Source organism: Vanacampus margaritifer, chromosome 18 (genome assembly GCF_051991255.1).
Source record: "Vanacampus margaritifer isolate UIUO_Vmar chromosome 18, RoL_Vmar_1.0, whole genome shotgun sequence".
Taxonomy (NCBI): domain Eukaryota; kingdom Metazoa; phylum Chordata; class Actinopteri; order Syngnathiformes; family Syngnathidae; genus Vanacampus; species Vanacampus margaritifer.
In genome coordinates this window covers 1,679,603-1,697,500 of record NC_135449.1, presented here as the reverse complement: position 1 = coordinate 1,697,500, position 17,898 = coordinate 1,679,603, and the positions used below count along the sequence as shown (strand labels likewise).

General features: G+C 42.7%; 3 protein-coding genes and 1 pseudogene across 12 annotated transcripts in view; 2 read left to right on the top strand and 2 right to left on the bottom strand.

The window, feature by feature from the left end:
• Positions 1-1,813: 1,813 nt before the first annotated feature.
• Positions 1,814-5,197, bottom strand: LOC144038767 (neurogenic differentiation factor 2-like; annotated as a pseudogene). Its single transcript, XR_013289283.1, has 2 exons — positions 4,979-5,197; positions 1,814-3,138 (listed from the first exon to the last, which is right to left on the bottom strand). The product of XR_013289283.1 is annotated as a neurogenic differentiation factor 2-like (transcript).
• A 3,269-nt stretch (positions 5,198-8,466) lies between these two features.
• Positions 8,467-16,139, top strand: LOC144038772 (protein phosphatase 1 regulatory subunit 1B-like). Of its 8 annotated transcripts, none has more exons than XM_077551511.1 (6): positions 8,467-8,742; positions 13,260-13,343; positions 13,449-13,530; positions 14,526-14,588; positions 15,029-15,159; positions 15,992-16,139. In XM_077551511.1, exons 1-5 carry the CDS (start codon positions 8,602-8,604, stop codon positions 15,142-15,144), a joined length of 486 nt encoding a protein of 161 aa, XP_077407637.1. In that variant the 5' UTR covers positions 8,467-8,601; the 3' UTR covers positions 15,145-15,159; positions 15,992-16,139. The 8 variants fall into 8 exon arrangements, with proteins under 8 accessions (XP_077407637.1, XP_077407638.1, XP_077407633.1 ...); XM_077551512.1 differs by having other exon boundaries at positions 8,468-8,742; positions 15,032-15,159; XM_077551507.1 differs by having other exon boundaries at positions 8,468-8,742; positions 14,487-14,588; positions 16,044-16,139.
• The window catches only part of pnmt (phenylethanolamine N-methyltransferase), a 3,232-nt gene continuing 1,103 nt past the window's right edge, over positions 15,770-17,898 (bottom strand). The window contains exons 2-3 of the mRNA XM_077551514.1: positions 17,519-17,729; positions 15,770-16,410 (exon numbers count right to left, since the gene is read on the bottom strand). Coding sequence (XP_077407640.1) covers positions 15,972-16,410; positions 17,519-17,729 — 650 coding nt within the window. The 3' untranslated portion in view covers positions 15,770-15,971. The remainder of the gene's footprint in view (positions 16,411-17,518; positions 17,730-17,898) is intronic.
• Positions 16,261-17,898, top strand: part of aldh18a1 (aldehyde dehydrogenase 18 family, member A1) — a 26,948-nt gene continuing 25,310 nt past the window's right edge. The window contains exons 1-2 of one of the 2 annotated variants that reach the window (XM_077551497.1): positions 16,261-16,517; positions 17,533-17,632. The gene's annotated coding sequence lies outside the window, so the exon portion shown is untranslated. Of the gene's footprint in view, positions 17,633-17,898 lie in introns of both variants that reach the window. The other variant, XM_077551496.1, reaches the window with a different exon arrangement.

Genomic DNA, 17,898 nt, shown 5'->3' with positions numbered 1-17,898 from the left:
TTTGGACATATTTTCACCAACATAAACAATTAATAAAATATGCCACGTGATAATAGTGCAAAATGCTCCAGATGGGAATTAAGACCTATATTTCAGCACAAAATGAACAATTTGATGGGTCATTTAATTAACATTTTGCACGGTATTTATAAGGGATTTTACAGACATTCATTTAACGAATAGGCTTGAACTAATTGATTAGATGCTTATTAAATCCATATCGCAAATAAAGAAAGAAAAGGACTCCAATCAAAAAATCATTGCACATTATAAATGAGGCCAACTGCATTCTCCTGCATTCAAGGAATAATAATAATTATTATTTTAAAAAATGCAGATTTTTTTTTTTCCTTCTCTCCATGCAGGCTGTGCTGGACTAATGAACAGATGCTGGTGGAATTAGGAAAGAAACACCGGGGCCCTCCCACAAGGGCCCTGCACGTTTGGCCGGGCTGCAACGTGCGTGTCGTGCGTGCGTGCGTGCGTGCGTGCGTGCCACGCGTGGCCTGGCGTGGCGTGGCGCAGCTGCATGCGTGCACGATGCTGGTGATTTGCTGCGAATCGCTGCCACCTGTTATCGACCCGCTGAATTCTGATGCAAAAAAAGTGCATTTATAGGAACCCGCTCTCAAATCAAATCGTAGAGATAATTTATGTATATGTATTTTTTTTTAAAAATGATTAAAGTTATTTGTATTTTTTTTTTAATTCTCGTGGCATTCATTTTCGTTATCTGGCAAATTTTTCGTCAATTTTTACTTCAGCTTTTTTTGTAAACTGCAAAGAAAAAAAAAATCAATTTTAAGACTGCCTGGCCTTTTTAAAAGCCGGCGTGTGTATTTTTAATTGAGTTGTTTCTTGATTCTGCCCTTTGAAATGTGACTTTCTATTTCATATTAAATTAAAATTCAGATGCATTTTTTGGATTAAAAGTTGGAAAGATGGTGACAAAACTTCGTGACCTAAACGTTGATCTGATCGAGTCGTGCAAGGGCCACTAAATTCATATTAATGTTCGCTTATTGTGTGATGTTTGATTTATTTATTGGATTAGAGAGTCTGCCTGCAGAGCCTCGCAGGCTTGACCACCGAGGCAACATATGGGACCACAGGCGGTGGTCCAACATGGCGCCTGCATGCTCCCATCACTATTATTATTATTAGCATCAATTGGAGAAATTTGTACTGATGTCAACTGGCCTACACACACGTTTGAAATTTTTCTTCCTATCCTTTGAACATGTAAATGATGGAATTTATGATTGACAAATGATTTTATTTCTTCCGTTAAATTTGTATTTTTACTTCAACTGGTGTTTTGTCCTTGCAATGTATTTATTTAGGTTTCAATAAACCAAAGCAAACATTATTGTGAGTCTGACATTGTCACGGAAAATCATGCAACCTTCATGCAGTCGTTTGAGAATTGGGTTAGTTGATTATATTCAATTAAGCCGCAATGAGTTTCATGCAAATTAAAGCCTGATAATAATGTCCACTTACACATTTTGGAAACAGTTAAATATTTGGGTTAATATAGAACTGCCCCCCCCCCCTAAATATAAATAAAATGATCTCAAAGTTTGTGGAAGTTAAAACATTTTGCAAAACAATTGCATGAAATATAGGCAAGAAACGGGATTTTTTTTTAAAAAATACCTTAAATCAACGCATTGAGTTCATAATGGCTTTACACCACATTTGCATTTATAGAAATTTATAGGCCTAATCTAATCATTTCTTTTTTGCTTCAATAGTTGAAAATACTGCAGAATTGTCGTGGGCGAGTGCACTTGAGTAAATGACAAACAAATATAAATCATGTTTTATTTGTGTGTTTCGTTTCTATTACATGTGTCTGGCCATTTTGCGCACACGCACACACGCACGCACACACACACACACACACACATATACCGCACAATGAACAACAGCATGTAATCAGATTACAGGAGCAGATACGGATTGTCAGTTGTGGAAAAAGGCGCTGATGTCCTCGTAGGGGCCCACGGCGCGCTCGTGGTGGCCCTCGTGGAAGGGGGGGATGTTCTCGGAGTGCGCGCCCCCGCCGCGCGCTCCCGAGGGGCCAAACGTCAACGCGCGTCCGGCTCGGGAGTAATGCATAGACGAGTAGTGATAGTTCCGCTCGGCTTCCAGTTCTTGCTGCTTCCCGGACTGGCCCTGCACGCCGACGCCCAAGCAGCCGCCCGGCGGGCTGTGCTGGCCCTCGTAGTCCGGGCTCAGGTAGTCCGGGGAGGCCCCGCCCGCGCCGTAAGCGGCCTCGTAGCCGGAGGCGTACGAGTGGCCGCGGATGTTGAGGGGCCCGCCGCCGGGGGCTTGGTAGTTGGGGCTGGCCAGGCGGCACCGGTACGACGCCGCGGCCGCCGCCGCCGCCGCCGCAGCCGACGACGACGACGACGAGTACGGGTGCAAGGAGAAAGGCGAGCCGGCCATGTGGAAGCGCCCCGCGTCCGGTTCGGTGAGGAAGTTGCGCGTGTTGAGCTGCAGGCATCCGGCCACCAGGTTGGTGGTGGGCTGCGAGAGTCCCTTGCACAACATCTGCACGTAGTTGACCACATCCGGGCGCTTGCCGTTGCGCAGGATCTCGCCCAGCGCCAGGATGTAGTTCTTGGCCAGGCGCAGCGTCTCGATTTTGGACAACTTCTGCGTCTTGGAGTAGCACGGAACCACCTTGCGCAGGTTGTCCAGCGCGGAGTTCAGGTCGTGCATGCGCGTGCGCTCCCGGGCGTTGGCCTTCACCCGGCGCACTTTGGAGCGCTCCACGCGGGCCGCGCTCGTCTTGCGCTTCTTCGGACCGCGTTTTTTGCCGCCTTTGTCCCCGGTGCCTTCATCCTCCCCGTCCTCCCCCTCCCCCTCCTCCTCCTCCTCCTCCTCCTCCTGCTCCTCGTCCTCCTGCTCCTCGTCCTCCTCCTCATCTGCCATTTCGGACTCGGCTCGGCTGCTGCTGTCCCCGCAGCCGCGAGCCTCGTCCAGCTCGTCCTCCCCGCGCAGGTGCGCCTGACGCTCGTTCTTCACCTTGGCGTGCGTCTCGCCGTCCGGCGTGTCGGCTGCCCAGTCGGCCGCCAGCCTCTGGACGTCCGGCAGAACCTCACTGAAGAGACGGCTCAACATTGTCACCTGCAACACAGGAGGCGGGGTCCCGCGCGCGCGGTGTTTATATCCACTCTATGATGTCATCTTTAAGGGTGAAGCTTGACCAAAAAAAAAAAAAAAAAAAATGGATGAGCCAGGTCACATGATTAGGTAACACCTGTAACGTGATGACAATGGAGGGATGTGTCAGGCCATATTATTAGGGACAACATGGCATATAAGATGCAAAATGGCTGAACATCAATGTCAGGTCACATTATTAGAAACACCTGCAAAATGAGATGATAGGAAAAATGGGGCGATTGGGTGAAGGTTGACACCCCCGAACCATAAAAAAAAAAAAAAGCCTGGAAATTGACCTTGCCAGGTCACATTATTAGGTACACTTGTAACATGTGAAACGGGGAATGGATGTGCCTGGTCATATCATTAGGGACAGAAGACAACATGGTTGGAAATTGATGTGTTGGTGACAGGGGGGGGAATGATGCATCGGTAAAGGGAAATGGATGCGGGGAGTCACATTATTAGGTACACCTGGAACATGAAATGACCAAAAAGTTTAAGGGTGAATGAGCCAGCCCATTTTATTAGGGACACCTACAACATGGGATGTACAAAAATAAAAACAAATAATTCAAAAAAAAAAAGTCTACAACGTGGTATGTAAAAAAAAAACAACAACCTTAAATTGCTCGACTCAGGCCACATTATTAGGGACACCGGCAGCATGGGATGAGACACAAAATGGCCTGCAAATGGATGTCTTGAGTCACATAATTCGGGACATGTAAACATGGGATGCAACAAAATGGCTGCAAAAAGGATTCCTTCAGTCACATTATTAGGAACCCCTTCATCGGGATGAGACAAAATGGCTGGCAATGGATGCGTCTGGTCATATTATTAGGTACACCTGCAACATGTGATGACACACAAAAAAGGGGGTGGGGACTAGATGTGTTGGGCCACATTATTGGGTACACCTCCAACATGGGATGACGGACAAAAAAAGGATGGATTGGGTCACATTATTAAGTACACCCTCAAAACATGACACAAAATGGCTGCCAGCGTATGTGCCGGGGTCATACTATTAGGGACACCTTCCACTTGGGATGAGACAAAAGGGGCTGGACATGGATGCGCCGGGTCACATGATTAGACGGCGATCAGACACGCACGCACACACACACACACACACACACACGCACACACACAGGTGTTCCTAATATTCTGACTGTCGTTTCAGCATGTCCAATAGTCAAATCAGCACTTTGAAACTGTCATATTTGTAAAGGGCGTGGCGTGCAGGTGTACCGAATGGTTGACTGATGAGCTTCATCAGCCCTACATATAAGATATTTTACATTAAATAAATCACTCACTTTGCAATTGAAATGCTTTAATGCACAGAATTTCCAGCCTGATTACCAAAATGTCAAATTGAATCTGAAAAAGTTTTCCGAGAACCCTCATTCAACTCCAAAATGTCATTTTTATTTTGAATAATGATTATTGACGTTATTGTTATGTTAAAAAAAACAAAAAAAAAAACATCTCACCTTGGCGTAATTTGTCACTAAACACAATTCATTACTTAAATTGAAAATCAATATAAAACACACTCAAAATCATATAGTGAGACGCTATCAGCTTTTTTCCCCCACCATTTTCCATCTAATATCATAAACACGCCGCTTTATATCTCGTGAAGTATCCCGCGCGCGTGTGTGTGTGCACCCGCGCATACACATCCCCGTTCTGGCTCCATGAATGACAAAAAGATGGCCGTGCGTGTGGACTCATGATGAAATGATGAAAAAAAAAAAAAAAAAAAGACGTCAATTTGAGAAGAACCTACCTGCGGTTTGTTTACACCATGTCGACGAGATGTGATGCAGGGCGAAGAAGAGGCTGCCGTGTGGTCCCCGCTCGTGCGCCCGCCTACATTCCTCTTCCTCCTCTTCCTCCTCCCCTTCTTCTTCTTCTTCTTCTTCTTCTTCTGCGGCCACCCTGCCTGTGTGTGCAGCCCAGACGCGCGGGTGACTTGCGTAGCGGGGCTGTGTGATGCCAGGCCCATATGGCTGGCACGTCATTGGCAAGAGCCATCACATGAGAGCCGCTGATTGACATGCGGCCGCATTCACCCAGACTGGCTTTCACCCCCCCTGGGGCGGGCTGCTGGGTGAGGTGGGGGGTGGGGGGGTTGAGAAGAACTCGCCATCTGTCAGCGGGCGCTGAAAGGCAAAATGAAATAAGCGGTAAGTGAGTGGATTCACACTGGTTCTGTTTTAGAGGGAAAAAATGGGGTCAATGGCAAAAAGGTTACATGTAATCCCCATCAGAGGCGTCCATTTTTAAAGCATTCCAAACAAGAGTAGCACCGGATTGAGGGGCGGGTGTCTCATAAAGGTTTCAGAAAAGGGTTGCAGTTTCAAATTAGGGTTCGAAACCCGAGTTAGGGTGTCATATGAGAGTTTAGAACCAGGGTTAGGGATTCAAACTAGGGCTGGGTATCAATTCTAATTTTGAGTCACAAGTATTCAGTTCGATTTGATTTAGATTTCCCCCCCGATTCGATTCACTTCAGTTTAACCCGATTTCGATTATTAATTATAGCACATCATGTGTTTTTTTTTTCAATTTATAATTGTAAATATAAACTTAAAAGATTCTGAATTGTCTTAAAGTGCAATGAGCCAGATCTTTCATAAATTTAAGAAAATACTTTAAAATTCATGTGAATAGTGAATTTCAAGAAAACAGTAAGATACAAAAAATTGGCCTTTAAATTTATATTTTCCTAAGAATGTATGGGAAGAAAGTGATTGAAATAAATGATTCATGGTTTTATGAATTGATATTGGGCTAGAAAATCGATTATTCGATTTTTTTAAACCCAGCCCTATTTCAAACTTCAATTTTGGGTTTCAAATAGAGCTGTCAAAATTAATCAATGAATCGACAAGTAATCGATTATCAAATTAATCGAAAACTATTTTAATAATCGAGTAATCGTTTGAAGTCATTTTTTTATTTAAAATTGTCCAAATCCTCTGATTCAGCATATCAATTAGGATTTTAAACACTTTTCAGACTAGGATTTTAGGTAGGGCCCGACCGATTAATCAGCCACTGATTATAATCGGCGGATTATTGACCTACAAACATTGGCAAAAACAATTGGCCCCAATTGGAGTTAACTGTAAAACTAAACACACGACGTTAAGAATTACATCCACTGTTTATTTAAATACAAAACATACTTCGTTTTTAAAACATTGCTAGCCTAGTGCTAATGCTACAGGAAGTTAGCATCGTCTCATTTGACAACATGAGCGCAATCATTTTCTTATCATTTGTTTCCATATGACAAGAAAGGAGGCAATCGCCCGGTCAATCATGCTAAACATTACCAAAGGCATTGATATATTTGAAAACTGGCATTTCCTGTTTCGATTAGCGCTAGATAAAAATTGAAAATCCGATTTTGGTGTAAGGATTCCTCGTTGCATCACACTTCCACACCAGCACAATTACAATACTAAACATTCGGGTCAAACGAACACCTCGCTAATGAGGGTTTACGATCGTTAAACGATTCATGGCCGAAATGATTCCGCAACAACAATCCCCGCGTGGGAACAAGACGAGACAGAAGGACACAATATGGCGGCCGCCCTAAAGCCGGTGTGTCGGGGCGCGATCGCCTAAACGAGTCAATTGAACCAAACTAAAGCGGCGCCCTGGCGGACGTGCCCGCTTGCCAAGCTTGGCACGGCGCGGCACCGCCGATTGCGGACAGGGGCCAACAGACGAGAGTGGGAGAAGAATGCTCAACTAGACAAAGCGGGAATCTTATTTGAAGGGGACGTACGAGTCGTGCTGGAAAGTTGACATACTTATGCGCACACGGTATAATGAAAAAAAGCTTGAATGCCCATAAAATCCACAATACTGTGGCAATTGTTTGGATATTTTCACAGATTTCCAACATTCATCTTAAATTTCTCCTTCAAAAGTTAATTTACTTCTAATCAATTTCCTATCTTCTAATTTATAGTCCTTAAGAATATAATCACGTTTTGTTTTTCAATTGAACTCAGTGGTAGCCAATCACATTTCTGCAACCCGGAAGTACACACTGCTCACCATCTACTCATTGGGCCTTGCGCTTTGTGTACAAGATTTAGTGTTGGCTGACATCTTGTGGACAGAAACTGATAGTGCAGATCATTTAGGTTGCTTTTTGTGACACGCATACATCACAGGTACAGCGAGCACACCATGGCCAAGGCAGGATTAAGGTTCTAAAACAGGGTTAGGGTGTCGTGTTAATTTTTCATCGCAGGTATAGAGTATGAAATTAGGGATTCAAAATAAAATTAATGTTCGAAAATGGGGCTTCAAGACTGGGTTGAAATTGGGAGTTTTAAGGCTTTGGTTTAAGCGAGGGTTAGGGTTTCAAAATAGGGTCTCGTGTCAGAGTTACAGTTTCATGCCTGTTTTATTTCAAATGAGGGTTTCAAGGCTTGGTTACAAAGTAGGGTGACACTTTAGAAGCGCCTCTTAATAGGCTTAAATCTAAACTTTGCAACAGTGTACTGTACTGTATCACCTCTAGCTCTTTTAACTTGAAACAAGACACACTAAAATTAATGCAATGATGCAGGTTGGCGTGGGTTCGCTTCGCCGCCTGGGAGACCATGTTTGTATGTGTGCGTGTATGTGTGTGTGCGTGAGTGGAAAAAAACCCACAAAAAAACTTATCTGGACGTGCGCACAAGTCACGTGACCCGGAAATGAATCCGACCGTTTCCGGCCACAGTTCTAGATGTTGGACAAGGTTTAACGTAACGATTCATTGACGTTTACTCGTGAAAGACGTTTTATTTTTATTTTTTTATCTTCTGTGCGGTTGGGTGCAAGTTCTGAAAGAGGAAAATAAGCACAGCAGCAGACTGTAAAAGAAAGTAAAGTAAGTTAAGTATTCAGGTAGCCTATCTGAAGCGGCAACTGTACCTTACCAGGCTACCAGTTTTGTTTATATGCGTCTTGTTAGTGGTATCAGGAAGACTTAATAGGTTGCTGTTCCATTAAACTTACCTTTGCCAATGAATTCCGTGTTTGTCACCAAAAGATTGTCACTGTTTAATTTTGATTTTGGACTCAAACGAATGGCCTCTTCTTGTTTCCTTATATGGATTTCCGTCTCTTAATAACGTACGCACCTTGCTCCTCTGGGTCCTAAAGCCTCCCTTTTTTTTTTTTTTTTTTTAATTTTATGTTGCGACTGTAGTTTCCAACCCAAATTGCGCTTAGATATCGCGATATTTGCTGCAACAGCTGACCGCGTCATAAGCCTCCACACGAACACGCGTTGCAGTGTTGCTTCGTGACCGAGTGCGCATATGTGGGAGTGGGACTGACAAGACCGAGAGAGGGGCGCAGACTGGACTTTTTTGACAAGGTTGGAGACGTGTGATGATGACGGAGCCTCTTCTGCCTGCAGGGATCGACACGACTGTGGAGCGAGAGCCCGAGGACAGCGATGCGAAGAGGAAGATCCAGTTCTCGGTGCCTTCGGCGGTGCCCATCCAGCTGGACCCGCGACAAGTGGAACTGGTGAGAATCCATCATGCATGAGCACAAGGCATCGATTATATCACATTCGACCAGACAGACTTAAAAATGAAACAATATTACTTCATTGAAATAGTGTTCTTTCAATTACATCGTATGAATTCAAATGGATTCCATGACGAACTTCACACGTGCCGTGTCTTCTGCGAAGGTTCTGGTGCTGCCAATCATCAATTGACATAGATGCATAGATACATACGCTTCATGATTTAATTAGTGTCAGACTCCACTGCGAACTTCAGATTTACAGATGCAATGTCTCTACTTCACCTAGTGTACGCTAACGTACTATGGCGCTAACCAAGATCTGTTAGACTAGATTAGATAGATGAATAATAAACCTCTAATGATGCAAAGACCTGAAAATCACAACGCTCTAAGACACAAAACTGTGACATGCGTCTTCCAACTCTCACCGTTTATGACTCCAATCCAGATGTGATGTAATTTTATATTCTTATCTTCGTTTTAAGGTCATAAAAAAACTTTAAACCAAGATTAAAGATGACCGGTGATGGCCATCTGAGGGTAAGCAAAACTGTGGCTACTAAGGGCATGCCCAAAAATCGATTCTCATAAGAACCACGATTCCCATTTAGTACGATTCAAAATCGATTTTAAATGTCCCAAAATCCATTTTGTTTAAATTATTTTATACTGTTTTGCCCTTGTTTGTGCGTGCCTTTACACTGTTCATGTTGTACCCGATTTGGCCACTTAGGGGCAGTGTGGTACCGCGCGTTCTGATACACAGTTGAGTTGGAGAGAGTAGAAGGAAGAAGTCACGATCAAGTTATGCCGATAAAAGTTGTTTTTTTTTGCAGCGTAGGAAGAGCATATACCGGTGAGTAATGTTAAAATGCTTCTCTGTATACATTCCTGAAGCGTTTTGTATGAATAGCCGTTCTTTTGAGTGATAAAAGTGCCACGAGTAGCGCGCTAATTAGCATTAGCGAGTCACACTGGAGTAGATCATGATGATTCTTTGCTCATCTACTGCGATCTACTCTGCTCAAATTGAAACAGAAATCACTGTTAATCAAATCATTTTTGAACTGGAAATCGATTCTAAATCAAATCGCAGACCCAAAAATCGTAATTGAATCGAATCGCGAGACAGTCAAAGATTCCCACCCCTAGTGGCTTTTGCTAATGCTATTTCTGTTTGATTGTATCTGTGAGGCAAGACTGGAGGAAATTGGATGTGGAAAAATAAACACGGCTAGTACAACTAACTCAGAAATTGCGACACCTAGTGGTACCTCCTGCCAACTCCAGAAGGGAGGCATCTATTTGAGGTATGGCGTTAATTTATTTAAGGGGACGGCACCATCAATTTAACACAGCGTGGCGTCTATTTGGAAGGTTCTAACCGTACAGATCAACCGGGACGTGGTCTTATTTAGTCCAAAAGTGCATTTAAGTGAACTTTGAGTCACCTTGTACAGTATTTTGTTGATCATCATGTTGCAACCTGCCCCCGCACTGAACTGACCGCTACTTACGTAACAAGAGGAGCAGTCGAGCTCCCGTTTTCTGATGAATTAGCGCAAGTTGGCAGCAGAGTTCGGGCAGCGCTGGGATTAAGCTGAGCCGTGCGAGCCTGACTTTTTGCGTCTCTTAAAAGTGATGAGGTATCAAAAGAAGTCGAGGAGGAGATGACATGAGGGATAAAAACAATCAAACAAACAAACGTTAGTAATAATAAAAAACAAGATTACGCGCCACCATGCTAATTTCAGATGCAAAGCAAAAGTAGGTCATTTTGGGCTTTCAAACTTGGTTTTGAAATTAACATTAACATTTCAAATTAGGGTGCTGAGTTAGGGTTATGTTTTCAAAAATGGGCTTCAGCAAGGGTTTCAAAATAGAGTTTCAAGCCTGGTTTAGGATTTCAAATTAGGCTTTCAAGTCTAGGGTTATTGTTTCACAATTGAGTTTCAGGTCACATTCCCACTTATGTCATTTACTCACAGCCATTTTCACTGAAGCAACCACCTTCGCTCCTGGCTGTGTTACTGGATTTTGGCTGATTTTGCAAGGCCCACAGAATATTCTGCTCTATTGCTTTAAAAACATGGAACCTACCAAAAGAAGTATTAGAGTCTCTTCTTTCATCTGGGAAAAAAGTTTATTTGTATCTGTTTCCGTTTTGCAGCAATTAGCATTAAAATATAGCTACGTTTTATCATTATTCACAAACTGTCAAAAACGCCTTTTTGCAACATGGCCCTGGTTGATCTCTTAGACTCTGCTGACACCTGCTGGCCATTTTTTTGTAATAACTATCATTGCTTTAAGCCAGCTCTTCATGTCAGAAGCTGCATCAAAGCCTTCTGCATCCTCTAGCATAAAAAAAAAACATTAAAAAGGTATTTTGTTTTTGGGAGGGCAGCACAAAGTATAAAAAAAAAAAAGTGCAAACATAAGATAAAAATCAAAGTCCGTGGTTTACAAAAGCTGTAATCTGCTAGTCTCGATCACGCGACCAAACTGTCTGAACTTCGAGGCGTTGGATGGTGGAGGTTGTGTTGGACTACAGAAAAACAGCTGGACTTGAAACCTTAATGATGTTCTTGGATAATCTGAGTCGAGGCCAGATGATTGCGAGATTCCTTGTTTGTGTCTTTTGGAGGATTTGGCAGATTTGGACCAGGGCCGTGTCCTCCGGTGCACCACTTCACAAATAGACTACATCCAGAATTCTCATCACAGCTCGTAGTGTCGATCGCGGAATAGAAATGCTAGTGTTGTATATCGTCTTGTGACAAAGCCGCACATTTGTTTACATATCGCATGAGGGTAAAGAAATTGCATTTAGCTGATTTTTCAAAAATCTGAACATATTTTGTAGCACACATTGAAGCGGTATGCTGCGGCAAATGTCAACTTTTTCCATTCACGTTCCTCCTTCACGTCCACAAAGCGAGCACGAATCCACCGCGCGAGGGAAGCAAAAGCGTAGAAGCCAAGATGCCGCCCACGTGTCGAACCCACGCTCGCCACTGCCATTGGCCAGCCAGCACTCCTATATTGCACCCGACTGTCTCATTTCCATAATGTTACAAAACAGAAGTGGCGATGACTCCTCTGCATGCTTTCGCACTCTTTGGCTCGGCATGTCCAAGCAGCCAATGTACTGTGTTGAGAGCGGGTGCTACAACAGGAAGTGTTTTTTACGTTTACTCAGTTGCGTAACTCTCAACGGCGGTTGTGATTCACCCTCTTTTTTGCGTGAAGATCAATAGTAGCGCTGCCCGTGTAGCCTTATTGGGACACATTTTACACCCGTGGAATGTATTCAAAATAACAACGGGGCCTTTGTAGTCAATTACATTGTTCCCTCATTTATCGCTGGCGTTACCTTCCAAAAATGACCCACAAAAAGGGAAATCTGCAAAGTAGTCAACTTTATTATTTTAATTTACTATAAATGTTTTAAGGCTATAAAACCCCTCACCACACACTCCTCTCATAGAAGCATTTACACTTTCTCACATTTCTTTTGTTTGAACAATCTCAATTTTTTAACTTAATAAATACATTAAAAAAAAAAAGGTACATCATTAGGGGTGTGCCAAAAAATCGATTCTCATTTAGTACGACTCAGAATTGATTTTAAATGTCCCAAAATCGATTTCATTTAAATTATTTCATACTGTCTTGCCCTTGTTTGGGTGCGCCTTTACTGGGAACACTGTGTTCAATGTGTACACTGTTGTACCCGATTTGGCCACTTAGGGGCAGTGTGGTTCAGCGCATTCTGATGCACAGTTAAGTTGTAGAGCGTAAAAGGAAAAGAGCATATGCCAAAATTGTAGTGATGGCAAAATGAAGCTTCATGAAGCACTTGGGATTTTTTTTAAGTCCCCTAGATGGTGCTCTTGGTTGGAGTATGCAGTGGAAATTTAATACATTTCCATTGCACTAGCCTTTATATTTAAACGAAGAGCACCATCTAGGGGACTTAAAAAAAATCACAAGTGCTTCATGAAGCTTCATTTTGCCATCACTACAAAATTGTACTAGAAAAATCCACAACAACAAAAAATCTGCGGAAAGTGACCCGCATTATAGTGAGGGAACACTGTATTGCTCGTTTTTATAAAGAAGAAACTTAATCAAATTAACTTTTCACAAATTTGCGAGTTTGCTTTTTTTTTAAATAGATATATTTTTATTTATTTGTTTGTTGCAGTATTCATGCTGGAGGCTCTTCTTGATGTTGTTGTTGACATTGTTTCAAGATTATCATCTAACATTACCCTGCGAAAGAAATGGTTTACAAATCATTTGATTAAAAAAAAAAAAAAAGCTCTTAAAGTGCAAGGACACTGTAAAAATACCAACTGCTATCAGATCTTAATTAAAATTGGAATGGTTCTTCCTCCGTCTGTGCTTAAATGGAAAAGAAAGTCACGCTGGTTGAATAAAACGTATTAGATGTGTGCCCCCCCCCCCCACCTCAAAATGTCAATCAAGGCCTTCTCTGTGTTCAGATCCGACGTCGGAGGCCCACGCCCGCCACCCTCTTCCGACTGACAGACCCGCCATCTCCGGAAGACGACACCGTGTCTCATCAGGTACGCCAGCTTCACACCATTTTCCCGTGTGTCTCTCCAGAGTGTCTTGATATGTCTGTACTGCCCCCCCCCCCCCCCACACACACACACCCGTGCCTGCTGCAGTGGGTCGTCGGAGAAAATGGAGTTCCCAAAGCCAAAACGGTCAACAAGACGCCGAGCACCTATCAGCCGCCCTCGCTGAAAGGTCGGTGTGCTCGCACAAGACCACGTGCCGCACTTTTGTCTCGTACAATTACGTAAGAGTGTCCAAAACTGACATGTGGTCTGCATCTGCCCAAAAAAAAAAAGCCTGTTGTGTGTGATTGTGAGATTAGAAGCAGAGGCAGCTGTGAGTCTGCCCTGGATCATCCCGGATTATGGGATCGACACACAGCTGCGGCAACGCGGCGCCCCCCCCACGAAATGAATAATGTTGTAATCATAACAGGGATGTGATTTTTCCGCTAATTCGCGGAATTCCGCTTTTTTTTATCTCCCCCCCCAAAAAAAATCCGATTTTTTATTTATTTATTTTTTTTAAGTAGTTCATTGTGTATGCGCATGACTCCGACAGATAACATCTTCTGCTATAACAAAGACATTTGTGGTATGCTCTAATATGAGTTGCTTTTCAAAATTTATGCTGTTGTTTTGTCTATTTCTTTGTCATGTGAGTGCATTGAAAGTACTTAAAAACACGGAAAACCCATGAGCTCCGGGGGGCTACGCCCCCCCTTGTCCCCCCACCAGGGCACTGCCCTGGACCTAGCTGCCCAGACCCCCGGCTAAATTTTCAGATAATTTCACTTTGGTCAAATCACATCCCTGTCATAACAAACCGTTTAGAAAAAAATGTTATTGTTGAAAATGAGCGTGGGTCGGGTTAAAAACGACAATTATGTTCGCCTGAGTGGCCAAAACGGCCTTGCAGTCGAGGTTAGGGCATCACCTGTCGCTTTGGTATGCACGTGCTATGCTGTAAACGCAATTTTGAGTGGATTATTACTCACTATTATTACCACTAAGTTCCACTTTAGAAAATAGGGATTGTTTGCAGAATGCTGTGTGAGCGTTTGGTTTGATGGATGCAATTATTTATGACGACTGTAAATGCCTCCTCTATTGTCATTTAAAAAAAAAAAAAATAAAAAATCATGACAGCTGTGCAGAGAATGGCCCAAGCGCATCTATCTTCCATAGACATGAGCTCTGTGGACCAGGACGACCCACCTTCCGATGAGGAAGAGGAGAATGCAGATTCAGGTATAAAAAATAAAAATAAAATCCTTAACCTTTTGTGTGTGGGTTAAATTTTAACTTTTTGACAGCAATGAAATTACCCTCAATGAGGGCTTTCTCGAATGAAGAAAATATTAGGATGATCTTTTTGTTTTTGTACCAAACAAAAACATGTTGAAACGTAAAAAATATTAAGACAAATAAAATTGCACAATAAAACTGGCCACCAGAGGGTGCTAGAACTTCACAAATGGAAATCAACCTGACTGTTGCTTTTAATATCATGACATGACGACAATATTGTGGCAGTTTTCACGATATCACGATATTTTTGTTATCGTCACGTTCCTACCCATAATACAATATACAAAAATGTTCAAAGGTCAAAATGACCCACAATGTCCATTTTGTGCATTAGAAAAAGAACAATATGTAATCATTTCCTCCCTTCTGTCATTTCCAAGCAGATCCTGGAAAGCAAAAGAAAGGGCCGAGGGATCGGTCGCCAGACGCCTTACGAGCTACGGCGGCGGCCGACGTTGGAGACGAAGGAGAACGGCGGAAGATCTCTTTTGCATAAAAACATGGACAGGAGGTTTGTGTGCGCGCACGCTTCCAAATGTCATGTAAATGCAGTATGTGTAAGAACATCTCCGTCTGCGCCACAAGGTGGCACTAATGGACCCCACGTTAATGTAACCATACATTCTTGTACATTTTGTATACAAAACAAAGTGATGGTTTGTCTATTGGGCTTTTAATGTGTGTATCCTGTATAGTAGTATTCGATACTATATGCTTTGTGTTGGTTGCTAATAAAACCTCCGTAATGGCTTTTGGAGCAAATAATGTAGTGCCTTTATTGAAAGACGCGCAAAGGACTTGAATTGATTTATAAATAAATGATGTCATTCTCTCTTATGATAGATAGTAGGTTTATTGGTGTTTGATTACAATAACAACAAAACAAAAAAGGATGATGGCACTTTGCTATATATAGAAAGATGCAGAGGATACATACATGGATAGTATCATTTTCAGTAAGCACTCATTTATTTTCCATCCCCAAAAATTTGGGATGGATTTCTATTTTCCATATATTGAATATCTTTATATATGTTCACTTTTAAATACATGAAATGACACAGTTCTACTGTTAATCTATTTTATATATTTTTCAATACATATTTAATATATGGGCCAGATAAAAGGTATAATCATCATATAAGGAATTCAAATCAAGACTTGGTGAACTTTGGTTTTGCTGTAGTAGCTGTTTTGGGACTGCAGGGGGCGATGTGTAACGACATAACAAAAATGGGAGGCTCTTGTCCTTGTCCAGCTGAAAATATCAATTCATTCAACAAAGGCACATAGAATTCACTTTTTGGACACTAGCACCACCTTTTAATCCTTCTTTGCTTTAGCAAAAAACACCCCTGTCACATCATCCACCCCCACCCGCATGTCCTGAGGCAGCGTGTAAACCTCCAGCCGGATCAGCGTGTAGCCGCTCTCCTTCAGACTGGCGCACACCTGCGCCTCGCCGAGCGGCACCACGGGGATCTTCACGCCGGGCCCCCCAAAGTAGAAGCTCTCCTCCAGGGCGCCGATGAGCAGGAGGTGCCCGCCGGGCCGCAGCAGCTCCCCGATGTGGCCCAGGGCCCGGGTGAAGGCGGCCAGGTCGGGGCTGACGCTCTCCAGGCAGAAGCAAGACACCAGGCAGTCGGCCCCCGCCGGAGGGAGGACGCCGGGGTCCACCGGCAGGGGAAGGTGCACGTCGATGGGGAGGATGTCGGTGATCGCCCGGCGGAGCTTGGCCGCCTTCTCTGTCCACGCCGAGGCCCTGAAAGTGACGGTTCCAATTTCACGGGGGAGCACAAATATTTTTCTTGGGCGTACATTCCACAGACAAATGCTTGAATAGTAACTGTATTCATGCGGGGGTGTCAGGTGATGAACATTTTTTGTCGTAATTAATCGCATGACTTCAGTAGTTAACTCACAATTAATTGCAAGTTTTAAATCTGTTCTGAATGTACAATAATATGTACAATATATATATATATATATATATATATTTTTCATACTCAAACTATATATTAAAATGATATATATTTTTAGGCGATTAAAATTTGTAATGGTAATTAATTGCATGACTTTAAAAGTTAACTAACAATTAATCACATTTTTTTAAAATCTGTTCTAAATGTACAATAAAATGTACAGTCCAGTTTCTCTAAGTTTTTAAACTCTCAAACACAATATATTAAAAATAAAATTTGATATATTTTTTAGGGGTGTCAGGCGATAATTTTTTAAAATTGTAATTAATCACATGACTTCAATAGTTAACTCACGATTAATTAATTAAATGTTTTTTTTCAGACTCCTGTTAACATAAAAGTGGAAAAAAATAATTTGAAATCTGGCTGCATCTTTTAGTTATTGATACAGTAATTTCATAACAATGCATATATTATCATTACATTTATTATTTTTGACATGGACGTGTCTGCTGTGTTGAATTCCCCCAGTACAGGCTTTTCCATTACTTGCGTGTTAAAACAATTAGTGGCGTTAAAGGAACTTTAAATTAACCCAAAATCAACACACTAATTTTGACACCCCTAGTATTTATGCGGGGGATTACACTCTAAAAACAGTTGGGTGAAAAGTAACCCAATTATGGATCAAAAATGGACCGATACACTTTATGGGTCAATTTGACCCAACTCTCTGGCTTGTTTTATACAAAATGACCCCATTTTTTGACCCAAGAAAAGGATCTGACCATATTTCTAAGTATTTTTACACTAAAAGGCCCATTTGTTGACTCAAACTTGGGTCAAATTGACCCAAATAGCGGATCGGTCCATTTTTGACCCATGGTTGGGTTATTTTTGCCCCGACTGTTTTTGGAGTGCAATCTGAAAGACGTGGTCATCTAATACCGTCGCCCCTCCAGCTTGCAGACGTGCTGCAGATATGGCGTCCAGTCCAGGCTGCAGTCGTCCTCGTCCTGCTGCCAGCGCCTCAGCTCCTTCCGGTTGACCTCCAGGAAGTCGGTAAGGACCACCTCATTGAACACCTCGCAAGCGCTCAGGACTTGGTAGAGGGTGGGTCCCGAGCCGATGTCCACCAGCAGCTTGCCGCCGATGTCACCTTAGCAAAATATCACAAATGTGTTCTCGAGAATACGGAGAGCCTTTACTATTCATGGGCTTAGGAACCAAGACATAACCTTGTCTAATGGGGGGGAAAGTATTTTGCTGCCGTTTTGTAGCATCAGTAATTACAAACAAAGATCTAAAACTTTTCCCGCATAAACATC

Bases quoted from the DNA above. Each gene is read 5' to 3' on its own strand.
- LOC144038772 (XM_077551507.1), top strand. From the start codon at position 8,602: ATGATGACGGAGCCTCTTCTGCCTGCAGGGATCGACACGACTGTGGAG. The intron at 8,743-13,259 runs GTGAGAATCCAT...CTCTGTGTTCAG, and splicing joins ACCCGCGACAAGTGGAACTG to ATCCGACGTCGGAGGCCCAC. The intron at 14,589-15,028 runs GTATAAAAAATA...GTCATTTCCAAG, and splicing joins AGAGGAGAATGCAGATTCAG to CAGATCCTGGAAAGCAAAAG.